The sequence below is a fragment of the Amblyraja radiata genome, chromosome 1, assembly GCF_010909765.2.
Source record: "Amblyraja radiata isolate CabotCenter1 chromosome 1, sAmbRad1.1.pri, whole genome shotgun sequence".
Lineage (NCBI taxonomy): Eukaryota > Metazoa > Chordata > Chondrichthyes > Rajiformes > Rajidae > Amblyraja > Amblyraja radiata.
In genome coordinates this window covers 8,769,701-8,796,567 of record NC_045956.1, presented here as the reverse complement: position 1 = coordinate 8,796,567, position 26,867 = coordinate 8,769,701, and the positions used below count along the sequence as shown (strand labels likewise).

The following is a 26,867-nucleotide window of genomic DNA, read 5'->3' as shown; positions in this document are numbered from 1 at the left end:
TCCCAGTGCCCACAGCCGAGAGGGGGAGCTGCTCCCAGTGCCCATTGCCGAGAGTGGGGGGGGGGGGGGCGCTGCTCCCGGTCCTCCATCAGCCAGGCCGGCAGGTGGAGCTGTTTCGTGTCCCGGTGACAGGAGGAGCTGCAGCTGCTGCCGGGAGATGGAGGCAGCGCGGAGTCGGTGATCGGGCGGTTGCCGCGGAGACGGGTCCCGGTTTGTTGGAGGCCTAGCGCCCGCCCGCCCGGCCGCCCGCGGGCTGGTGTTGAGGTACATGTCGCTGATGCGCTCATGCTGGGGTCGGGGTTTACGCCGACTGCCGTAGTCTGTGCAACCCGGAGTGGACCGTGATGGCCTCAGGCCCGAGCACCGGCCGGTGTAATAAACCAATGTTGCTAATCACATTTGAAATATTTCTGTCATAGCCCCTGCTATTTCTACACTAACTTCCCTCAATGTCCTAGGGAATCAATGTTTATCAATAAATCAATAAACCAATGTTTATTACCCGGGCAACTCCAACTCCATCCCTCAGCCCTCCGGCTCCTCCTTTTTCCTTTCTTCACCCCACCCCCCATCAGTCTGAAGAAGGGTTTCGGCCCGAAACGTTGCCTAGTTCCTTCGCTCCATAGATGCTGCTGCACCCGCTGAGTTTCTCCAGCACTTTTGTCTACCTTCGATTTTCCAGCATCTGCAGTTCCTTCTTAAACACCTCTTTAAAATCCTCACTTCATTAATATGGCCTGAAATCGAAGAGGGAGAAAACAATCAATTAATGGGGTAAGAAGGGGAGCACAGGTCAGGGTTGCCATGGAAAGAGACCCGAGAGATTGCGGGTTGTACATGGGGCGAAATGTAAATCATAAACTACTGTACTATATTGATTACACAAGCTGATGTGTCTCTACATTTTCACGACAAATTAGACGTTGGGAACAATAACATCAGTAATTGTTAAAGAAAATAAACATGTCCTACTCCTTATTGAGCCATTAAAATCTACATAAGAGAACAATTACCCTTCCAGGTAGACAACAATGCTCTACAGAATGGGGACGGAGAAGGCAGAGGTGAGGGTTGGGATTTTTTTCTTGAAATTTTAGACTTCAAATATTGGATTTAAAGGGTAAGAGTACATGGCAGCACCCTGGGAAAGGGGATGTGAGAGTGGAGATTGGTAGCAGTAGGAAATAAGCTGTTCTAAAATCTGGTCATCTGGGCTTTCAAGCCCCTGTATCTTCTCTCAGAAGGGAGAATAGAGAAAAGGCATGGATGGCCAAGGTGAAAGGCATCGTTGACGATACTTCCAGCCTTTCTATGCAACGTATTATGTAGAAGGACTGAATGTAAGGAAGTGACGAGTCTGTGATGGACTGGGCTGTGTTCCCTGTGGGTTCAGGCAGTCAAGAGCAGAGCATTTGCCATGTCAGGCCGAGATGCATCCTGTCAGAATACTTTCTATAGCACTTCTGTTAAAGTTTAAGAGAATCCTTGTGGACGTGGTGAATTTTCTCAAATGCTTAATAAGGTAAATACATTGATTGCTTTCTTGATCACCCCATCAGTGTGAAGGATCCAAGTTAATTTGTTGGTCAACTAGAAGCTGTCGATCATCCCTACACCAGTTTATTTAAGAAGACAGTGTCGTGTTCAACCTTCCCAACCCCCTCCACCCAACGGCCTTAGGTTTACAATCATTGCTTGCGCCTTGCTGATGCTAAGTAATTAAATTATTGTTCAGACATCATGACACAAGGTTCCCGATCTTCTTCCTGTACTCCATCATATCATTGCTGTTGATCAAGCCAACCACAGAGGTATCATTTGCCAACTCAAAGATCATGTTTATGGTCTACGTGACCATGTAGCCATGGGTGTTAAGGGAGTAGAGCAGGAGTCTAAGCTCACAACCCTGAGGGGCTCCAGTTGAGGGTCAGGTGGAAGAAATGTTATGACCAATTATAACTGACTGAAGCCCACCAGTCACAAAGTTCAGAAGCTCGTTGAAAGCTGGCCAAGGCCAATATTCAGGAATTTAGATATGAGCTTATTCAGTATTATGATATTGAAGGCTGAGCTGTAGTCACTGAACAAATCCTGGCATATAGTGCCCTCCATGTAGATAGTCAGGGGAATGGTGCAGATGTGGGCATTTGCCAATTTTCAAAGCACTTCATGGTTGATGTAATTGGGACGGGTCACTTTACTTTTCTAGGAGTCTGGTTTATCAAGATGAGTTGGAGATTGATGGGTGGGTATGAAAATGCTAATCCAAGTGATTTTATCAGATTTTAACTACAAGTTATTTATAAATAGCTATGGTTTTAGGTGAGTTAAGTTCATTTTGCTTTTCCATTTACCTGGACTTTGATAATTGTTTGTTTTTAAAGTTGTTGTACATCTAAAGTATCTTTTACTGAGGGTTTATTTCCAGACAAGCATTGTGGTCATTTGGTACCTTGTCTAAGTCACCATTGTTCATGTGATCACCTTGATTGTGAAAAAGCTGTTCAAACTGTCTGAGTCCTTTTAGTTTAATTCAGAGATACAGCATGAAAGCAGGCCTGTCAGCTCACCAAGTCCAAGCGGCCACCGATCACCCGCACACTACTTCTATCCTGAGGGACAATTTTACAAAAGCCAATTAACCAACAAACCTGCACGTCCTTGGAATGTGGGAGGAAACCGACGAAAAACTATGCAGTCACAGCAAGATTGTACAAACTCCATACAGACAGCACTCATAGTCAGGATCGAACCCGGGTCTCTGGCACTGTGAGGCTGTGCTGTCTCTAAATTCTCTGAGATTTTCAGCAGTTTGACTGGAGATCAAATGTGATTGTGATGGCCATTGAGATCCATTAATTGCGAACAAATTGGGAATTTAACGTACTTGAAGTCAATTGCTAGTGCAATATCGGTTTGCATCAGCAAATCTATATATATTTTCTTAGTTGAAGTGAAGTGTTTTACTTTCTCATTTTTGCAAAAGATTATAACATAAAGTGTGTTTAATTTTTGTTTTTGTAGACATGGATCCAGCATTGTTGAAAGAAAGGGAATTGTTCAAGAAGCGTGCCCTTTCCACTCCTGCTGTAGAAAAACGGAAACCTCCCAGCTCCTCAAGTTCTGGCTCCAGAAAGAAGAAACTAAGGCCGGATCAGGGAGGTGCCTCAAAACCCAATTCAGGTAATCTGCAGGATGTACTGAAATCCGAATAATGTTCAAGTGATATTCTGACCTATAGCTTGGGGGAATGCTGTAATTCTTTTTGGCAAGGCCTTATGAATGTAGGAGTTTGAGGTTGTAATCGGTCATCGTGCAGGATGGCATGTCTATACCAATAAACAATCTGCTGGAGGAACTCTGCAGCTCGAACAGCATCTATGGATGGTTGACCTTTTGGGTTGAAACCCTGCATCAGGTCCAGCCTGGTCCTGGTGCAGGGTACGACCTGTAACATAGAAACATGGAAAACAGGTGCAGGAGTAGGCCATTCGACCCTTCGAACCTGCACCGCCATTCGATATGATCATGGCTGATCATCCAACTCAGTATCCCATCCCTGCCTTCTCTCCATACCCCCTGATCCCTTTAGCCACAAGGGCCACATCTAACTCCCTCTTAAATATAGCCAATGAACTGGCCTCAACTACCTTCTGTGGCAGAGAATTCCACAGATTCACCACTCTCTGTGTAAAAAATGATTTTCTCATCTCGGTCCTAAAAGACTTCCCGTGAATAATCTTCCTGCATCTAGCCTGTCCAACCCCTTAAGAATTTTGTAAGTTTCTATAAGATCCCCCCTCAATCTTCTGAATTCTTGCGTGTACAAGTCGAGTCTATCCAGTCTTTCTTCATATGAAAGTCCTGCCATCCCAGGAATCAGTCTGGTGAACCTTCTCTGTACTTCCTCTATGGCAAGAATGTCTTTCCTCAGATTAGGAGACCAAAACTGTACGCAATACTCCAGGTGTGGTCTCACCAAGACCCTGTACAACTGCAGTAGAACCTCCCTGCTCTTATACTCAAATCCTTTTGCTTTGAATGCTAACATACCATTTGCTTTCTTCACTGCCTGCTACACCTGCATTCCTACTTTCAATGACTGGTGTACCATGACACCCAGGTCTCGTTGCATCTCCCCTTTTCCTAATCGGCCACCATTCAGATAATAGTCTACCTTCCTGTTTTTGCCACCAAAGTGGATAACCTCACATTTATCCACATTACACTGCATCTGCCATGCATTTGCCCACTCACCCAACCTATCCAAGTCACCTTGCAGCCTCCTAGCATCCTCCTCACAGCTAACACTGCCCCCCAGCTTCGTGTCATCCGCAAACTAGGAGATGTTGCAATCAATTCCCTCATCCACATCATTAATATATATTGTAAATAGCTGGGGTCCCAGCACTGAGCCTTGCGTACCCCACTAGTCACTGCCTGCCATTCTGAAAAGGACCCGTTTACTCCAACTCTTTGCTTCCTGTCTGCCAGCCAGTTCTCTATCCACATCAATACTGAACCCCCAATACCATGTGCTTTAAGTTTGTATACTAATCTCTTATGTTGGACCTTGTCGAAAGCCTTCTGAAAGTCCAGATATAACACATCCACTGGTTCTCCCTTATCCACTCTACTAGTTACATCCTCGAAAAATTCTATAAGATTCGTCAGACATGATTTACCTTTCATAAATCCATGCTGACTTTGTCCAATGAATTCACCACTTTCCAAATCAACCATCCCTTTTCATCCACAGATGCTGCTCGACCTGCTGTGTTCCTTCTCTCGATTGTTTGTTGTTTTCAGCACCTGTAGTCTCTTCGGTGTGGAAAAATTCTAGTCCTGCCCACAAAATAAAAAACTTCTGACAGTTTCCTGACAACCCAAACTAATTTTTTAAATTATAATTAACCACATTTTTCTAAGACATTCAGAAACCCTCAAAAACATTCATCTTTAAAAGTAAATCTTGAAACAATTTTCAACAAAATCTAAATTAACAATTGATTGGAAACTTTAAAATCTGCTTGAGAAGATTAAAGTGTACAATCTATGCCCTCCGATCAAACAAGGAAAGCTCTCTGCCCATTTTGAGGCCTTGTAACTATTTTTGGCCATACATTTAGTCTTCTGAGGTCTGAGGTCCCCACCTGCTTTAAAAGGGCATCAATTATACCGGTGCCCAAGAAGAGTAAGGTGACATGCCTCAATGACTATCGACCAGTGGCACTAACGGCGGTGGTGATGAAGTGCTTTGAGAGGTTGATCATGGAGCAAATCAACTCCTACATCGACAAAAACCTGGACCCACTGCAGTTCGCGTACCGCCACAACAGATCAACGGTGGATGCGATCTCGCTGGCCCTCCACTCCGCACTGGACCACTTGGACAACAAAAACTCATATGTCAGGCTGTTATTCATTGATTACAGCTCGGCATTTAACACAATCATCCCCTCCAAACTGGTTACCAAACTCGCAGAACTGGGTCTCTGCGCATCCCTCTGCAACTGGATCCTCGACTTCCTCGTCCACAGACCACAGTCTGTTCGTATTGGTGGAAATGTGTCAGCCTCAATAACAATCAGCACGGGAGCACCTCAAGGCTGCGTGCTCAGCCCCCTGCTGTACTCACTCTATACCCATGACTGCGTAGCGAACCACAGTGCGAACTCCATCATCAAGTTCGCTGACGACACCACTATTGTGGGGCGTATCACTGATGGGGATGAGTCAGAGTACAGAAGAGAGATCGAGCAACTGTCCATATGGTGCCAGCGCAATAACCTGGCCCTCAACACCAGCAAAACCAAGGAACTGATTGTGGACTTTGGAAGGAGTAGGAGGGGGACCCACAGCCCCATTTATATCAACGGGTCGATGGTTGAAAGGGTCAAGAGCTTCAAATTCCTGGGCGTGCACATCTCTGAAGATCTTTCCTGGTCCGAGAACACTAATGCAATCATCAAAAAAGCACATCAGCGCCTCTACTTCCTGAGAAGATTACGGAGAGTCGGATTGTCAAGGAAGACTCTCTCTAATTTCTACAGGTGCACAGTCGAGAGCATGCTGACCGGTTGCATCGTGGCTTGGTTCGGCAATTTGAGCGCCCTGGAAAGGAAAAGACTACAAAAAGTAGTAAACACTGCCCAGTCCATCATCGGCTCTGACCTTCCTTCCATCGAGGGGATCTATCGCAGTCGCTGCCTCAAAAAGGCTGGCAGTATCATGAAAGACCCACACCATCCGGGCCACACACTCATCTCCCTGCTACCTTCAGGTAGAAGGTACAGGAGCCTGAAGACTGCAACAACCAGGTTCAGGAATAGTTACTTCCCCTCAGCCATCAGGCTATTAAACCTGGCTCGGACAAAACTCTGATTATTACCAACCACTTTCTGTTATTTGCACTATCAGTTTATTTATTCATGTGTGTATATATTTATATCATGGTATATGGACACATTTATCTGTTTTGTAGTAACTGCCTACTATTTTCTGTGTGCTTAAGCAAAGCAAGAATTTCATTGTCCTATACAGGGACACATGACAATAAACTAACTTGAACTTGAACTTGAACTTGAACTTATTCATTTTTTGAACTGTGTTGAGGGCAGCCTTTAGGTTAAGGTCAGATTGCTGACAACAACTCTTGACTTTCCAAGCAAACGCAGCATCTGTGTCTTGAGGAACAGTGGGACAGGCAGCGTCCGTGGAAGGAAATGGACAAAAAACTTTTCAGGCTGGGACTCTCTTTCAGGCACAGATACTACCAGACCCACTGAGTTCCTCCAGCAGTTTTTTTCCTTTGCGATTCCAATAGTTGCAGTCTCTTGTGTCTCCCTTTTCAATTTCCAACTTGGAACATGCTGAAATCCCAAAGCTATGAGTGGACAGTGATAGCAAACACTGGTGATTTCAGTGACATTTCTCAAGGTGCTTTCAGGCATGCTTCAGTGTGACATCCCTGTTGTGACTGTCACCCTCTCAGTGGAACATAGAACATAGAGCATAGAACAGTACAGCCCCTACAATGCTGAACATGATGCCAAGCCCAACTCCCATCTGCCTGTACATAATCTATATCCCTCCATTCCCTGCAAATCTATGTTCCAATCCAAAAGTCTCTTAAATGTCACCACTACCTGCCTCCACTAGCATACTCCGCAGTGTGTTCCAGGCACTTGCCTCCCGCTGTGAGGGGAAAAAAATTGCCCTCCCATCTCCTTTAAACTTTAACCCTCTGACCTTAAAGCTATGCCCACTAGTATATGATATTTCCATCCTGGGATAAAGATTCTGACTGTCCCTACCTATGCCTCTCATAATTTTACATAATTGGCATCATTTTACATCTGGTGTTCCAGAGAAAACAATCTAAGTCTGTCCAATCACTCCCTGTAGCTAATACCTCCTAACCCAGGAATCATTCTGGTAAATAAAAGGGTGGCACAGTTAGTAGAGCAGCTACTTCACAGCACCAGAGACTCGGGTTCAATCCTGACCTTGGGTGCTGTATGTGTGGAGTTTTCACTTTCTCCCTGTGAAGCGGGTTTCCTCCAGGTGCTTCGCTTTCCCCCCCCAACATCCCACAGATGTGTGGGTTTGTAGGTTAATTGGCTGCTGTAAAAATCGCCCCTGGTGTGGATGTAAAAGTGGGATAACATAGAACTAGTGTGAACGGGTGATCGATGGTCAGTGTGGACCCGGTGGGCCGAAGGGGTTGTTTCCATGCTGTATCTCTGCACTGAATCAATAAACTAAACCTCTGCACCATTTTCAGAGCCTCCACAACCTTCCTGTGATGGGGAAACACAAACTACAAACAATGCTCCAAATACGGCCTAACCAATGCCCTATAACGCTGCATCATGATTTCCTGACTTCTATATTCAATGCCCTGATCAAAGAAAGCAAGCATACGATATGCCTTGGAGCACAAAGTGCTGGAGTAACTCAGCGGGTCAGGCAGCATCTCTGGATCACATGGATTGGTGACATTTTTGGTCGTGATCCTTCGTCACAAACTGGAGGCACAGCACCTCAGCAAATTGGCTAGCTTGCAATCCAACAGGATGAATATTGAATTCTCCAATTTCAAGTAATACCCCCTCCCCTTTCCTGTGTCCCCACCACCACTTTCACCCAGGTGCGCACCCATTCCACCACCTCCCATATCCGAGTCACCCTACGCCTTTCCCGTCTTCGTACAATTATCTCCCATCCACGAGACCCCCATTTTCCTTTTCCCCCCCTTTTTCCCCTCTTCTCTTCTTATCTAGCTCCCTTTTGTCTCCTTTTCACCTCCATCCGCTGCCACGTACTCCAACCATCTGCCAATCAACCAGCCCCCTCACCTGCACTCACCTACCATTTGCTGGCTTTGTCTCATCCTATCTTTCTTTTCCATCTTCTCTCCCCACTACTAATCCAATCAAACTGAAGAAGGGGCCCAACCTGAAACGTCGTCTGTCCACTCCCTTCACAGACGCTGTCTGACCCGCTCAGTTACTCTTGCTCTAAGGATATACTTTGATGTTTCATTAATGGTTTCATTAAATTACGCCTTATAATGAAGACGTATTGTAATTGACAAGACATCTCTGAATATTCATACACCTTTACTGGGACTAAGTAATTCACATGCATGGCTTTTTGAATTGTATTCTGTCTTTACTTTGTGTACTAGTCATTTCTCTACTATTTATTTCATTCCCCTTACATGTTTTTCCTCTACCTGATAAATTTTTGTAAGGTGTCCTTGAGACTCTTGAAAGGCGCCCATAAATAAAATTTATTATTATTATTATTAAAAGCTTCTCGGGATAGTGATCTGGACACCCAAAATTAGTGTTGTGAGACTGACTCTCGAGTATGGACAGGGCATAAACCAGGAATGGTTGAGCCCTAGAGAGTGTATTGATAGATGCAAGGATCTTGGTGTACAAGTCCACAGATTCCTGAAAGTGGCATCACATGTAGATAAAGATGTGACGAACATATATGGGATTGGCTGTGTTTTAGGATGTAAGAGCATTGAAGCTTCATAACATTTTAGGTAGGTGCTTTCAAACCCAGTCTTTTTGTTAATTAAGGTTGAGATTTACTACTTAATCAGATTGAAGTGTTTACTCATCTACTTATGTAGGATAGTTTCAAAACATTTAATATATATATAGGTTTATAAATTGGCAGTAATAGAATGCTTACATTATTTTGTATATTTCCTTTTTATATAAAAGTATTTTATAATTTCTTTGCAGAAAATGGATCCTTCTCATACAGGTCACTTCCAGGAAGCACTGGGTATAAATTTGGAGTTCTTGCCAAAATAGTTAACTACATGAAGGTAATTTGCTTCTGCATAATCACTTTTAGGATTAGGAATTAGCTTTCCTAATTTTAGATTAAAAAGGACAATGAAAATCGTGAAGGCTTCATATTTTTATGGACGTAATGTCAGCAAATCCAGCCTTCCACCGTTACGTTTCTGTGTATATCCCTTAGGTACGTATGGTGGTAGTGTATGGAGAAACACTTCCCCATACCACCTTTACCTGCACTCTCTCCATCCACTCACTCACAACAGATGAAAAAGTGATCTATCCAAGATTACGGACATTGGCTCATTTTAAGTTTCTTCCATTTTTTTCAAATAATTAAATGTGTGTGCTATTGATTTGATATAATTTTCAGTTTATAAATATTCTAACATATATTAAAAATATTATATCCTGGTCTGTACTTCATGGTCACTGCCCAGGCTCATCTGTGCTAAATGTTTGCAACTGTAAAATCTCCAATGTGCAACTGGGAACACCACTGCAGTCTTTCTTCATTGTTGTAAGGCATTTCCACTGTTTTCAGCAATGTGTGATGACTGGAGACATTTAAAAATATTTAGTAGAAATGATGAGGCACAATACGATATTGTTTGTCTTCCTTATGACAGTTCATTTTTAATTTTTTAATTTTAACTTGTGAATCAGATTTGAATCTGGGCTGCAAAGAAGTCAACAATTCAACTAGGCATTTTCCTAGTTGAATTGAAACTGAACATTGATTATCAGGACAGAGCAAAGAAATATCCAATCTTACCAATCAAGTCTTGGGAGGATGATTGCTGAGTAAAATTCCGTTTAGTTTAGAGATACAGCACGGGAAATAGACCCTTCGGTCCACCGAGTCCGCACCGACCAGAAATCCCCGCACATCAACACGATCCTACACACACTAGGGACAATTTACAGTTATACCAAGCCAATTAACCTATAAACCTGCACGTCTTTGGAGTGTGGGAGGAAACCGAAGATCTCGGAGAAAACCCACGCGGTCACGGGGAGAACGTACAAACTGCATACAGAAAGCACCCGTAGTCGGGATCGAACTCGGGACTCTGGCACTGTAAGCGCTGTAAGGCAGCAACTACCGCTGCGCCACCTAGCCACCCCAATTTCTTACAATTGCATCCACCAGTTTCTGATTGAATGGGTCTGTTGTACTAATATCTAGTTTTTATACTTATTGCAATGGTCCTGAGATGGGTCTGGGGATGTTTTGGTGTGAAATAAGCACAAGATAAATGCAAATTTTGTTATTTAAATTTACTTTCTTTGTGCAGACCCGCCACCAGCGTGGAGATACCTATCCATTGACATTGGAAGAAATTCTCGATGAGACTAAACTCCTAGACATTGGCATGAGGCAGAAACAATGGTTAATGTCTGAGGTGGGCATTTGTCTATTTGTATAACTATTACTTCTCTGACATCCAACAACAGATGACACTAAAGTGGGTAGTATTGTAGATGGTGATTATGGTGTTCTTTAGAGTCAAAGAAAAGTGGGCTATAGAAGAGGAGCGCTATCTTTACCAATCTATGTAACTGTATTGCAAATATAGCAAATGAAATAGAAGAAACAAAGCCTAGCTCTATAATACTTTTCATTTAGATATCCAAGAGCAGTTTAGAACAAATGATGCTAATTAAATGTAGTCAATTCGCTCGTGTGTCAGATGACGTTGTGCATCGCTTTGTCACATCCAGTGCCACATCTGTGCCTCTGCAGAGACCGTCCACAGTGCATGCCTCTCCACCGCAAGTCAGTAGGTGGGCCATTGTCTGTACCTCTCCACAGTTGCAGTTGTCCGAGAAGCTCCACTTCTTCAGGTTGAGTCTGTAACGTCCCACTCCAGTGTGGAAGCGGTTTAGGGCTTTCCAGGTGGTATAAGGCAGGTGGTGTCCTGGTGTCATCTGTTGTTTGGTTTTAGTGCCTGACACAGTTGGCTCTAGTTCCATGAAGCTGTTCCGACTCTTCAAGCGTTTCTTGGCATGTTGGTGATTGTGCAAGGGGTGACGGGGGGTCTGTGTCCGCATTGAAGCGTTTTACTGCAGCTGCCCGATCACGTCTTCGAGATGGTTTGCCATTGCCTGCCAGCTCGTACAGGTGTTCAACCTTTGTCGGCTTCAGGCATCCTGTGGTTTTCCTGCAGGCAGTGTTCAATGCAGAGTCCACCTTGCGTGCGTTTAGAGCGACCCCAGACGGGGCTTGCATATTCTGCCACTGAGAAACAGAGCTCCAGGGCTGAAGTGCGGATTGTTGTTGGGTCACTTCCAAATGAGCTGTTCCCCAATTTTTTGATAATAATAATAATAATAATAATAATATCTTTTATTGTCAGTGCAACGAGATTTAGTATGCAGCTTCCAACCGATGTAAGAGAAAAGTAAAATAAATAAATAAGCCTTGTGATGTGACCATCCGAGGGAGACAGTCCAGACAGTGATGGGTTGGTCATTGGTGTATATATTGAACAACGTTGGGGCAAGGACACTACCCTGTGGTAGATCATTCTTTTGGCGCCTCCAACGGCTGTTCTGACCATTCAGGCATACGAAGAAGCAGTGGTTCCCCATCATTGTCATGATGAACTGGACAAGATGAGAATCCTGTAGTGTTTGTTGCAGTTTGGCTTTCATGGTACGGTGGTTTACAGTGTCATATGCTGCAGACAAGTCTACAAATACTGCACCTGTGATCAGCTTCCACTCGATGCCATCTTCAATGTGTTGAGTGAGGTTCAGCAGTTGTCCTGTTGTTGACTTTCCGTGGCGGAACCCAGCCTGTTCAGGTATCAAGACATCGTCTACATCCAGCGTGATGCGGGTCAGTATGCATCTTTCCATCAGTTTGTATGGGTGGCACAGCAGGGATGGATATAGGCCGGTAGCTGCTGGGAAGATTGGCATCTTTGCCTGGTTTTGGTAAAGCAACAACCTTGGATTTCCGCCAGACTCGGGGAATGGAGTTGGTTGCTATGCAGATGTTAAACATCTCCAGCAGCCATTCTCGTTGCAGCATCTCAGTTCTGATGTTGTCTGAGCCAGCTAGCTGCCTTGTTAGGTTTCATCACATTCAGGGCTTTGTTGACTTCGTCCCTGGTGAAAGGTTGAGTGTACCATCCGTCGTTTCGGCTGTTGCCATCAGCAACCTTTGGGGGTGGACGTTTCGTAAGGCAAGGCAAGGCAAATTTATTTGTATAGCACCATTCGTGCAAACTGCAATTCAATGTGCTTTACAGGAAAGAAAAAATAAAATAGTCAATAATTAAAAATTGCAAAATAAGCAATACGACAAATGTATGAATAATAAAACAACATCAATGAAACAATAAAACGATTTTAAAAAGCACATAAAAGGGTTAAAATTAGACGGTTAAGATTACCTGCATGTCGGGTTATGGAAAACCTATACTAAACAACAATGTTTTTAGGCCTGATTTAAATGCGCTTACAGTCTGTGCACACCTCAGGTGTTCAGGGAGCTTGTTCCACAGGTGTGGAGCATAAAAACCGAATGCTGCTTCAGCCTTTTTAGTTCTGACCCTGGGAACACAGAGTAAACCTGTCCCTGAAGACCTGAGGAGTCTAGGCGCCTCATATACAACAAGTAGGTCAGAGATGTATTTTGGACCAAGACCATTCAGTGCCTTGTAGGTCAGTAACAGAATTTTAAAATCTATACTCTTACACACAGGGAGCCAGTGCAAAGATTTAAGGACAGGTGTAATGTGGTCCATTTTCTTGGTGTTGGTCAAGACTCTGGCAGCGGCATTTTGGATAAGCTGCAGTTGTTTAATTGATTTTTTATTGAGACCTGTAAAGATGCCATTACAATAATCGAACCTACTAAAAATATATGCATGAACAAGTTTTTCAGTGTCGTCTTTGGACAGAAATCCCTTGATTCTTGCTATATTTTTTATATGGTAATAGGCAGATCTGGTAATGGTCTTTATATGGCTGTTAAAATTCAAATCCGAGTCCATAACTACACCAAGATTTCTGGCTTTGTCTGTGGTTTTCAGTGCAATTGAGTCGAGTTGAGCACTCACCTCTAGCCTTGATTTTTTGGGACCAAAGACAATAATTTCTGTCTTATTTGCATTGAGCTGGAGGAAGTTCTGGTTCATCCACTCATTGATATGTTTGACACACTGGCTCAGTGAGTGTAGGGGACTATGGTCATGTGGTGACACTGCGCTATATAGTTGTGTGTCATCGGCATAAGTGTGGTAGGATATGTTAAAATGCTCTATGATCTGAGCTAGGGGGAGCATATAAATGTTGAACAAAATGGGTCCAAGAATGGAGCCCTGAGGAACCCCGCATGTGAGTTTTGTACGTTCTGATTCAAAATTACCAAGGGAAACAAAATAATCCCGATCTTTCAAGTAAGTTTTGAACCAGTCCAGGACAGAACCAGAGAGTCCCACCCACTTCTCCAGTCTGTCAAGCAGTATGTTGTGGTCCACCGTATCAAAAGCAGCACTGAGATCTAGCAGTACCAAAACTGAAGCTTTTGATGCATCACTGTTTAGATGTATGTCGTTTAGGACCTTAGTGAGTGCAGTCTCGGTGCTGTGATGTGGCCGAAATCCCGACTGGAAAACATTAAAAATATTGTTTTGGGTCATAAAGCAGTAAATTTGTTGGTAAACTACCCTTTCAATAATCTTTGCCAAAAATGCTAAATTAGATATGGGCCTGTAGTTGCTCATAGCTGAGGCATCCAAATTAGGCTTCTTCAATAGGGGCTTGATCACTGCTGTTTTTAAGGCTTCGGGAAAATGCCCCGATTGAAGGGAAGTGTTTACTATATTCAGTACTTCTGGTGCAACACTGTTAAAAATATTTTTAAAGAAGCTTGTGGGCAGCAGATCAAGACAGCAGGTAGTGGACTTTAGCTGTTGAACAGTTTCAGTCAGAGATGCACAATCTAAAAGTTTAAAATGTTGTAGATTCATTAGTGAATCTGGAGGCATAGGTGACAAAGCCATGTTCCCTGAGGTGGAGCTAGACATTGTTTGTCTTATCTTCAGAATTTTATCGGTGAAGAAATCTGCAAAGTCATTGCACGACTTGCTGGACAGGAGCTCAGGAGGGACTGATGATGAGGGGTTTGTCAGTCTATCGACAATGGCAAACAGGGTGCGGGAATTATTATTTTTGTTGATAACCTCTGAGAAAAAGGACTGCCTTGCCCCTTTCAATTCCTGATTATAGATACGGAGGTTGTCTTTGTAGATGTCGTAGTGGACCTGTAGTTTGGTTTTTCGCCACCTACGTTCGGCCTGTCTACACTTTGTTCTTTGGGATCTCACTGCTGTGGCATTTCTCCATGGTGACTTTTTCCTTCCAGATAAAACCTTGGTCTTTAGTGGTGCAATAGCATCCATAAGAGTCATAACATTGGAGCTAAAACCATCCACAAGGTCATCGACAGAGGCCGAGGGCAGAGTTGCTGGTGGTCTATAGGCCTGAGCAAACAATGCGCTGGTGTTTTCATTGATACAGCGCCTTTCGATCATCTCTGGTTCTTTTCTGATACTGCTAGCAGAGATGGTCGTTTAAAAAAATACACAGTGGTGATCGGAAAGAACAACATCAGTCACCATAACATCAGAAATGTCGAGACCCTTGGAAATAATCAGATCCAATATATGCCCCCTATTGTGAGTTGGCTCTGTTACGTGCTGATTAAGTCCAAAGTTGTCCAAAATGGTCGTACCACTACCCTTGCCGTTTAGCAACAAATGGTGGGCAACCTGTCACATTTCCACATGGTTTACTGTGGGTGGGGTCATTACCGAGACGTCTCATTATTGGCACTCAATATTGGAGTGCAACAGCAGCCAATGTGTCATCAAGGGGGACAGTCAACTATGAGAAGCAACTTGATAACCTTATTTTGTCTGAAAGATAAAAAAATTGGCCAGATGATAAACAGAACAATCTTGCTTTAGTGTTTTGGAATCTTTTGCATCATGTGAGAACAGGTGGTTTGTTTATTTTAAAAGAGATCTTGCCTGACGGAGTAGTTCTTTCTGAGTGCTAAACCAAATGTGCAGCTAGTTTATGTGCTCAAGTCTGTGAGGAAAGTTTTTAACTTAAGAGCAGGCAAGTGGGAGTTTCAATTCCTCACACTTATTTTGCATTTTATTTAGGTTGAGGCCATTCTGTACCTTAACAATTTTACATTTCCTAACAGATGTGTTATTATAATTTTCAAAGCAACTTTTGTTGAATGAATTTTTTTTTTAATGATGTTTTTCATGATATCATCTCTAATTGACTCAAGAATTTTAAGCTAATACCACTTTTGGGGGGGGGGGGATCACCTACCAGGGGAAGAGTCAAGTGAAACTGCTCTAAACTATCATGTCTTTTAAACATCTTAAGGATCTCAATTAAACTCGGGAAATATAAAATTAGTTTATGCAAATTGTCATCAGAATTTCACTTATTAGATCTGAATTCCAGGGTGGGCATAGAAACAAAGAACTGCAGATGCTGATTTATGCCAAATAAAGACACAAAGTGCTGGTGTAACTCAGCGGGTCAGGAAGCCTCTCTGGAGGAAAAGGATAGGTGACATTTCAGATCGGTATCTTTTTAATATGTGTGTATATATAGAAAGAGAGAGAGAAAGATATATAGATATATAAATATTTGTTACCTATCTATTAGGAAGAGAATGGGTTAATTAGGAACAGTCAGCACGGCTTTGTACATGGCAGGTCATGCCTTACTAACTTGATCAGGTTTTATGAGAAGGTATTGAAGATGATCGATACGGGTAGGGTGCTGAATATTATGTACATAGATTTTAGCAAGGTTTTTGATAGTCCCCCTTTGTGGGCTCACACCTCATCGATACCTCCACATAAAACTTGATCAAGTTAGTAATTATTGTGGGAGTTGAATGAATGAATGAATGAATGAATGAATGAATGAATGAATCTCTTTATTGTCATTGCACATGGTACAACAAAATTTAAAAGTCAATCCCACGGTGCGATTCACAAGAGCAATTTTAAATATATAAGAAAAGGTAAAAATATATACATATAAAAAAAAATTACAGATAAATAACAATAGCAGCTGAGGTAGAACCATTCAGTTGAATGTGAGTGTTATTTCTTATTTTGCATTGTTAAGTTCACGTATGGCTATGGGGTAGAAGCTGTCTCTGAGTCTGTTTGTGCGAGTTTTGAAAGACCTGTACCGTCTGCCAGAGGGCAGCAGGTGGAACAGGTTGTGTCCAGGGTGGAAAGAGTTTGGTACCATAACTGGTTATTTTGCTGATTCCCTTGAAAAACAAGTGAATCTGATGATGATTCATACTTTTGTGGTTGGGATGGTGGGAGATATACGAGTAGCTGTGATGGAGAATGAAGAGCCACACAAGAAAAAACCCACATACATTTAAGCTTGGTGCAGAGCCAGCATTGTCACAGAGTACTATTGCATCAATTTTTAAAGCTTTTAATTTAATTTATTCCTACTATGTCATTAGTTTGATGCACACTAGTTTACCTAGTAGAGCTGAGACCTCCACATCTTCATAATTATCAGTAGTATTATTAATGCCTTGAGAGACATTCGCGTTGTGCAATTTTCATTGAAGCAGTTATATTAGTGGAACATGTATTTCAATAAGATTTTTTAATTCTTTCTTCATAGGCATTGCTAAGTAACCCAAAAATCGACGCAACTGATGGGAAGTATGCCTTTAAACCCAAATATAACTTGAGAGATAAAAAAGCTCTCTTAAGGCTGTTGGACAAGCATGATCAGCGGGGTTTGGGAGGAATCCTCTTGGAAGACATAGAGGAAGGATTGCCAAATGCACAGAAAGCTATAAAGGTACAAGTATAAATGTTTTTACCAAGACTAATGAGATGCTTTGTTTCTTAAATGATTACCCTTGTATTCAAGTCTCTGGAGTGGGATTGAGCTACTGAGCTTCTGGTATTCTAAAATTACTTTCTCATGAGAGCTGCCTGCCTTGTGTATCTAGTAGCAGCTTGCAGGCCAGGAAACAAATTACTCCCCTAACCGTGCACTGGAGGGGGGATTGGGGAACTAATCAGCAGTGACCGTGGAGCAGAAAGGAGGAGGAGTACCGAAGATTCGTTTCTGGAAGTCAAAATCCCAAGTGGTGATAAAAGGAAGGCATGCACTAGCGGAACAGGAGTTTTTGGAAGTGGCCATGATTGAGGGTGAGAATATTAAGGGAAAAAATAGGGAGAGAATAGGGCCCCTCAAAGAGTGTACGGAGGCACAGGAGATGGACAAGGTCCTCAATTAATATTTCTCCTCTGGATTTACCATGGAGAAAGTGCTGGAGATGAGGGAACTTGGGGGAAGAAAATGTGCAAGGCATGGTTAGTATGTTTGCAGATGACAGTATAACAGGTGTTATCGTAGACAGTGAAGAAAGTTATCAGGAATTCCAGCGGGATGTTGATCAGTTGGGCACGTGGGCTAAGGAAAAGCAAATAGAGGTTAATTCAGATAAGTGTGAGATGTTTCATTTTGGGAAGTCAAATCAGACAGGACGTTGATAGTGAATGGTGTGGCCTGTAGGCTATTGTAGAAAAGAACTTGGGAGTACAAATACACTGTTCCCTGAAAGTCGCATCACAGGTAGACAACATGGTGAAGAATGCATTTGGCACGCTAGCTTTCATCAGTGAGTATACACGTTGGGATGTTATGCTGCAGTTGTATAAGATATTGGTGAGGCTTCACTTGGAGTATTGTGTTCAGTTTTAGTCACCCCACTGTAGGAAAGATACCATTAAGCTGAATTGAAACAAACGGCTGGGGAGACATGGTTAATGGATATTTCTAAGTTGCAGATTGACAGATTCTTGATTAGTACGGGTGTCAGATGTTATGGGGAGAAGGCAGTAGAATGGGGTTGAGCGGGAAAGATAGATCCACCATGATTGAATGGCGGAGTAGACATGATGGGCTGAACGGCCTAATTCTTCTCCTGAACTTATGAAAAGATATACAAGGATGTAGCAATGTTACAACATTTTGAGATTTTAAAAATCGTCTGCAATTTATCCCATCAGATAAAGCATAAAAAGAAGTTTAATTTGACACCTAATTCACTTTCATATCTTCAGCATTAAAAAGGTTATGGCCATTTTCATACTCGGATATTAGCATCTTGTTCCCTATTGCTTTTCCATTGACTTAACACAAAAGCTGTGATCGAGGACAGTCAAAAGCCCATAACTTTAAAAAAAATTAAGAGAACTGAATGAAATTTTCAGTTATTATAGATTGAAGCATTCTGAAACAGATATAAAACATCTTACTTGGACGATTTGAAATTAAAGCATATAATTAGTTAATTATCTAATTGTAGTTAATTACAAAATTGACCGTTGTGACGGAAATAGTAATAAACACCCAGACTGCCTTGAAAATTCAAAAATGTGATATTCTCAAGATCAGAACTTTAATATTGTTGTATTATATGCTGTAAATCTGTAAATAAATTACAATTTCTAGCAATAGACCAAGTCTTTATGGAGAAGATCAGTTGCTAGCTGGTACATTGGCATATCATAATCAGTAGCATCATCATACTCCTCAGATTGTAACCAATAAGCAACTCTGTACACCTTGTTTTTCTTCAACTTTTCAATTTTGGCATTGTAAACTACAAGTTTTTGCTCTTCAAACCACACATGACATGCCTTTCTGCCCACTACTTTCCCATTAATAAAATCCTACCCACTATTTCTAATCGTTTCTTATAATCAAAGTAAATTAGAAACACATGAAAATCCTAATAAATAAGTGTAAATATTTTATTTTTAATTAAAAAGTGTTAAATTGTTATTGTAGAAATCCATTGGAAACATTGATATCAATTAAAGTAAAACATTGATATAAATTAAGTTAAGTTCACTGGAGTCATGATCTGAAACGTCGCCTATCCATTCCCCCCACAGGTGCTGCCTGTTCTGTTACTCCAGTGCTTTGTATTTTGCTCAGGATGTAAATATACATTTACCTCCCTCTCTCAATGTCCAAATTTTAGCTATTTAAGTGGCATTACTTCCATCCAACTTTGTGCCCAATAGTTTTCAATAATTCAGCATGGTAGAATGCCACCTGTTCCTTCAATATTTTGTTCAACTATCTCTAGATAGTTGAATATCATTTAAAATACACGCTATATGTAGCAATGTTACAAAATTTTGAGATTTTAAAAATCAAGTCTGTAATTTATCCCATCAGATAAAGCATAAAAATAAGTTTAATTTGACACCTAATTCACTTTCATATCTCAAGTATTTAAAAAGTTATGGCCATTTTCATACTGGGAAATGAGCATCTTGTTCCCTATTGATTTTCTATGGACATAACAAAAAACCTGTGATCGTGAACAGTCAAAAGCCCATAACTTTCTTAAAAATTAAGAGAACTGAATGAAATTTTCAGTTATCATAGATTGAAGCATTCTGAAACAAATATAAAATAATCTTACTTGGATGACCTGAAATTAAAGCATATAATTAGTTTGTTACCTAATTGTAGCTCATTTCAGACTTCAATTACTAGATCTAAACATCTATCCATTTCTTAATAAATGATTAACATTTTTAAATAGCCTAAATGTCCAAATAATATTCACAAATAATTCACAATAAAACATGATTTTAAAATCTCATTTACATTAATTTATAGGCCAAATGGAAGGAATTTAGTGTTTAATTGCTGTAAATAAATGTCCATTTAAATCAGCTTTCCAGTGGGTCCCTGTGGAACGCGCTGGTTTAGAACGTTCACATTGCGGTAGATTTGTGCCCCAAATGCCCAGAAAAATACTGCGGGATATAATGGGCCCAAAATGAGCTACTCGCAATATTAAACTTTGTATAAAGGGATCTTTAGAAGCCCTTTTTAATGTAAAAATATACAGCCAACCTTCTGTGGTTTGCTTTATGAGACCCTGCAGTTGCTGGCGGTCGCGGGTTTAGAGATTGATTTTTAAACTACTATAACTATTATTCAAGGCCTTTAAACCTAATAATAGCTTTTGCGACGGGGTCTTTCAGCGATTTTTCGTTAATAATTAACTAGGCTGAACATTTTCGATTGGAACAGCTTAGAGAAAATCGCGTTTTAAACCCGCCCCCTCTAAACGGCGCCAAAATCGCGCACACCCGCAACGGCAGATTTTCACCGACGCTTCAGGTAGGCTTTGCAACATACCTACTATATGAGTAATCAGAACGAATAACTCAATTAGCACCGATGTTTTTATTTGTTTTATTTAAATCAATGAATTTTGCATAACATGTATATTTCACCACGCTAGGTATTGGGGGACCAAATAGTTTTTGTGACACGACCTGACAAAAAGAAGATTCTCTTCTACAATGACAAAAGCTGCCAGTTCACGATGGATGAAGGTAAGAGTTTTGTTTCAGTATCCGTTGCAACACAAAACTAACTTTTAAATTGGTTTTAACAAATAAATTATTTTAGTTGAGTGAATAACCACAAGGGTAAATACTACAACAGTTTCCATATATTGAGTCTCCAACCTCAAGTACCAAGTTATTTAATAGGAGTATGATTAAGTAAGAATTTGATTCCAAGCCGCAATAAGTGTGGAAGAATTAGAGGAGGTGACGTAGAGAGATGTAGAGTTCCAGGGCAGGTATTTTAGTGCTTGGGGCTCACATAGCGCGTGTTTGGCACTGGTCTTCGTGGTTAAATTCAAGAGTCTGCAGGGGACCAGAAATGAGCAGAGATGTAGAAAATGTGTAAAGCTGGGAAAGTTTTCAGAGATTAGGGGGAGGGTGGAGGGGAAGATGGAGAGGGAAGAAGGGGAGGGGAGTTGATCCAACAAGATTTCCAACTGTAAAGCTGGAAACATGTGTAAATCAGCAAGAACAAGCAGTTGATGTAAGTTGAAAGAGGAGAAGCATAGTTTTGGTTGTGCATGAATTTGTATGGCTAGACAATAGTTAGAACATTAAAATCTAAGGGGAAGTTAGGCCTGGTTGAGCCTACCAGGAGCTGATAAACTGATGAAGTTGGAAATACTATAGAATGAGATATTTTAGATGGATTTCTGTTTGGTTGCAGGAAATGTCTGCTTGGCTCGTGTCAGGTGTCAGCTAAATGGTGTGACAGATTTGAGACAATGGAATGCTCTAAGGTGGTTAAGGGTGAATGGTAGCAGAAAGGGCTTGTGGATATAATACAGCAATTTTATTTTTTGTTCATGGTTTCAAAAAATCCTTGCAGAGTAAAAATCCCCCTCTTCCCCCCCCTCTCCCCCCCAAACCCTACCTCTCTCCCCAGACCCTTCCTCTCTCCCCCACACACCCCCTCCCCTGTGCCCCACCTGGGCTCCCACCTATTTTTCCGCTATCATACAGTGCCCTCCATAATGTTTGGGACAAAGACCCATCATTTATTTATTTCTCTACTCCACAATGTCTGTAATTTCTACATGGTGAAACCAAAATGTATAAAAATGGCCTTTAATAAAATCTGACAATGTGCACTTTAACCACATGTGATTTTTTTTCTATTACAAATCTCAAATTGTGGAGTATAGAGGCAAATAAATAAATGACGGGTCTTTGTCCCAAACATTATGGAGGGCACTGTGCCTTCCTTTCTTATCTCTGGCCTTTGTTCCAACCATCTGCCTATCAAACCCCCCTCCCTCGTCGATGTCGACCTATTACCTGCCACACTTTGCACTGCCTTTCCCCTTTTCCATCTTCTACCTCCCCACAATCAGTCTGGAGAAGGGTATCGACCCAAAATGTCATCTATCTACATTCTCCAGGGATGCTGCCTGACCAGTTACTCCAGCAACTTGTGTCCTTTTTTGTGTGTTAACCAGCACCTACAGTTCTTGGTTTCTCCAACTGAATGTTCACTGTTTATGGCACTTTAAGAAAGATCAATAATCCATCGGCTTTTAAAAGACTGTTATCAAACAAAATTTCTTGCAGATATTAAATTAATGTCCACAGGTTCAAGTTGGAGTTTTTTTTAATGTAAGATCTGCATTAAAGGAATTAGGTCAGTAACGGATAAGATGAGAAGGCTGCTTCAATGGAAGTGACTTGATTTTCTGTTCTGGACCAATACCCTGTACAATATTTATAATTATTATTTTTCCACCATTTTTTTCTTTCAGCTGGCGTTCTTCACGATCTTAAGTATTTTACATTTCAATAATTGGATTTCATTGATCCTATAACATATAAGAAAGGTCTCGACCTGAAACGTCGCCTTTCCCTTCTCTCCATAGATGCTGCCTCGCCCGCTGAGTTTCCCCAGTATTTTGTGTCTCTCTTCGATTTTAAACATCTTTGTAAACATCCTATAACATACGATTCTTCATTTGCTTATAACTGAAGCCTCTCTGGGCATATGTGCCATTGTTATCAGACAATCCCAGATTGCCTCTGTAATTAATGTATAATGAATGAATGATACTTTATTATAAAATGTGACATGTCGCAGTGAAATTCTTTGTTTTGTATACTATACTTTCATTTCACTTGCACTTTATGTGCAATGTGACGAATAAAACTGATTGTTGGTTGATTGTATACACAAGTACGAAAAGAGTCACAACGTATAGAGTGCCGACAAAGTTACCAAGTGTTCATTGTGTCCATCATTCTCGGCGGCCCCCCCTACGGTCCCTCTTTGTTTTTGGCGACTCGTCCAAACTCCGGCACCCACTGTGGACCCGTCCAATCTCCGGCACTCATGCGGGCCCGTCCTTGGCTGACACCTGGCCCTCCTCGCTCACCGACGGATCTCCGACAGCCCACAGCCCTCACCCATGGCCCTCCTCACTAGGGTACCGGGCCCATCCTTGTCCCTTGTTCTCGGGGTCACTTCAGCCACCGCGATGGCTGTGACATGGCTGCGCAGCGCTCTCCGGGAGTTTCCCTACAAATGTAAAACCCATTTTGCAGCCAGTTGCAGACTTGTTGGCACTTTGCTGTATACTGCAGTGTAATAGCAATAAGAGTGTGACAGTATTATGCTCTCACCCACTAACCAAGTGCAGGGCTGCATCCTGAAACTTTCCACGTGTCTGTGGAGCATTTCTAATGAAAACAACTTATTTTCTTTTTTTTTCACTTACATTTTTATTGATTTTTCAGAGATATAAACAAAACAGTGCAATACAACTTATTTTCAACTGAAAACGGCTTGGATATATTGGATATTGACCACTCAATCCATTCTATTCATTAATAACTAGAAATAAAACCTCTGTGTAACAAGAAGCTTTTATTCTGATGTAGAATTCCAGAAGCTGTGGAGAAGCATTCCAGTGGATTCTATGGATGAAGAGAAGATTGAAGAGTATTTGAAAAGACAGGGCATTTCTTCAATGCAGGAGACAGGACCAAAGAAGGTAGTATACTCCTTCCTAATGTGGCTATCTCACTTGTCACAATCTTCAGCATCATGTGTGCTGTACTCTGATCTATATCTTGGAGTTGTAAAGTCAAAAAGCATGTTTTTCTTTTGTAATATGACGTAAAATTTATATTATATGATTCATAATATATTTTTATTGTTATTATTATGTATTATTAATATAATGAATGCAGACAATTCAAACAAGCCCAGGCACGAGTTACTGCACCATCATCTGTTCCTTGACCAGAGTTGCATTTGTCGAATTAGTTGCCAAACCTTCCCTTTTTTTCCTCTAATTTGACATCAATCTGATTCATTAACCTGAAATGGTTTAACCTCCATTTTTTCAGAACTCTGAGTTTTATGAGAGATATTCTCCTTTACATTTTTGCACTAATGCCTAAGTCTTGTATCAGTATAATGGGAGAAGCTTATATTTATAATCTGCACACTTCAACTCCATTGTAACATATAAACATCATTGCAAAAGGATATGTTTTAAAATATATTCTTTGGGACGCTTAATTTGTTTTCATTCACTTTGAATGATTACCCTTAACTTCTGAACTTTTCTTTACCTCCATCTACCCAATATGTATTCACTTTATTATGTTTGCTGCAATTCCAATACCCCTAATCTTTGCCAGTACTCTCCTTTAAGACATCAAATCCACTTTATTACCCTCATCTATCACATATCTTTCACCGTTAAGGAATTCGAACCAGCTTTCTTTTCATCTATACGGTCGTAATTTCGTCCATAATTTGAAAATTCGTCCTACCACCGATGTTAATTTTACTGATCTGTGGCGAACCTGGAGAAACTATTCCATGGGTATTATTAAATGGGTACAACATTGGCTAATCTCTTGCCAGTCAACATTCAATGGAACACTGCAATAAGGTTTTGACATCTTTGTTTTCTTATGCCTGTGGCATTGTGTGCCTGCATTTGAAGCCTAACTCATTCTGAGGCATAGGATTATTTTTTAAGTGATTGTTGGGCAGAAATACTCACTTGGCTTCTCTCTTCCTTCAACAAAACTTCAGTTGACCTTCCTTTGCATTTTGTATTGGTATCCACCTGCTCAATTTTGCATTGTGTATAAATGGGAAAAACATTAGCTCTCTGCAATCTAGTTCTTAACATATTCTAGAAATAATATTGAAGCGCAGGATGCGGTTATAGCCACCTGGCGTTAGCAGATACAAATAATAAAACAAGGAGGCCTTTTCTCTTGGATTGCATCTCTCTTTTGAGCTGTGCGTTTTTCCCAACACTGTGTTGTACCTTGAGCCCTCAATATACTCTCACATGCTTTCAAGACTCATGCCCTTGGCCTCACCACCTGCAATGTCTTTCTTGCTGCCTTCAATTCTCTTGCTTCTCTCATGACGGTGGCCAGCTATTGTTCTACCATTGTCCTCTCCCCTTCCATTCTTTGTACATTTTAGCTTTATTAAATAACCATTCACCAGAAGACTGCTGTATGTTATTTACAAAAATATGTATATTTATTTCAGTTGTCTATTCAGAAGAGGAAAAAGTCTGCTTCTCAAAGAAAAAGGAAATTCAAGGCACATAATAACCATATGGCAGGCATACTGGAAGATTACTCTGAGGGAGTAACTGGCAAAGACTAGCAGGACTGAAAGAGAAAGTGGAATGATACTTGAAGATGAACTGAATAATGCACCAAAGGTGTGTGATAGAATAACAGTGCCAGAAGACTGATTGTAGCTTTTCCATTGATATTCTTTCGTTCTGTTACTTAAATCTAATGCTTTTTGTTGCGTCTTATTAGAAAATTTTGTGAAACCAACATTACTGATTCTGGAGTGACCTTATAGGATTTGGACAAAATAAACTCTTGTTTCTCTTTTTGGAACGATTGCTCAGTAAAATGTGATACCTGCATCAGATCTCTTTCTGTTGGAACTTTGAAGTGCTTTTGGGGAGTGTTGTACAATAAAAGTAAGCATTTATTATATGAGAAGCTGATTGTTAATGGATGCCCTGTTTTTAGCAACATCTTGGAGTTTTCTAATGCATAGTTTTGCACAGAAAAGGGGGCAGCATGCTTCAGAGGTTGGGAGGTTTTGGACAAGATGTGGTGCGCTGGCCCTCATTTTGGGGCAGTGTACGGGGCTTACTAACGACTGGAATTTCCCCCAAGCAAGAGACTGCAGTCTCGAGATGGAGATTTGCAGACGCAACGTTGGAGAAGGTGCCTCCTCAAGCCTGGTGTTTAACCAGAGACGTTTAACCTTTACCATAAAGTTGCTCTTGATTTCCCCCACCTCCAGGTTCCTACTTCACAGGCTAGTTGCTTGTAGTTTGAGTGAGTTCTGTAGCTAGAGATTGCAGTCTGGGTTAGAGGAGGTGGGGTGAGTATTTTACATTTTAGTTAAGTCTTCCCTCCACCACCTCCAGTTTAAATTCCATTTGGAATATTTTGGAGGACCAAGAACCAAGAGGTAGTGAATTCGATTTTGAGCAGCTTAGTGGAAAATATATCCATTATCTCATAACTAAAATAAATTTGCATAAATCCATCATTAACACCAGAACAATCATTTCAACGCAGATAAATTCTGTCCTCAAATATCAATATTTAGATTAACAGCAAATTATATATTTTCCGCATGTAATAAATCCCAATGCACGTCACATAATGCAAGCTATTAGGACAGACGACCCAAAACTCTACCGAAGAAATCCTATAAGAAACGGAAGGAAGGTGGCGTGTATTAGAGGAAATTGGAACGCTTCAGGCTGTGGCTGAATGATTCCCAGGATTTGTTCACACAAAGACAAAAGCGGTTAAAAAGCTAGAACTGGGATGCGGTCATCTCAGAAATCTGTAAGATTGGAGGGGGTAAGAGAGTGATAGGAGTGTGGTGGCATTTTAAATCTTTGCTTAATTGGGTGTCAGTGTAGGTTAGTACTCACAAAGACTATAGGTAAATTGGACGGTGTATGTTCCAGCCTGAGGGATTTCATGACTAGTTTAGAGAGGATAAAATGAGGGAAGCTCATCTAGGAGCACATTGACATTTTCAAGTCCAGAC

General features: G+C 41.2%; 1 protein-coding gene across 1 annotated transcript; it reads left to right on the top strand.

Moving 5' to 3' along the window:
- Positions 1–94: 94 nt before the first annotated feature.
- gtf2e2 (general transcription factor IIE subunit 2) lies at positions 95–25,792 on the top strand. The gene is made up of 8 exons (XM_033017219.1): positions 95–264; positions 3,025–3,183; positions 9,267–9,352; positions 10,625–10,732; positions 17,031–17,213; positions 20,698–20,791; positions 23,675–23,787; positions 25,320–25,792. The coding sequence occupies exons 2-8, from the start codon at positions 3,027–3,029 to the stop codon at positions 25,437–25,439; spliced, it is 861 nt and encodes a 286-aa protein (XP_032873110.1). The 5' UTR covers positions 95–264; positions 3,025–3,026; the 3' UTR covers positions 25,440–25,792.
- Positions 25,793–26,867: the final 1,075 nt, after the last annotated feature.

Coding starts and splice junctions, on each gene's coding strand:
- gtf2e2 (XM_033017219.1), top strand. CDS start 3,027: ATGGATCCAGCATTGTTGAAAGAAAGGGAATTGTTCAAGAAGCGTGCC. Junction 3,184..9,266: donor TGCCTCAAAACCCAATTCAG/GTAATCTGCAGG, acceptor ATTTCTTTGCAG/AAAATGGATCCTTCTCATAC. Junction 23,788..25,319: donor AGGAGACAGGACCAAAGAAG/GTAGTATACTCC, acceptor TATTTATTTCAG/TTGTCTATTCAGAAGAGGAA.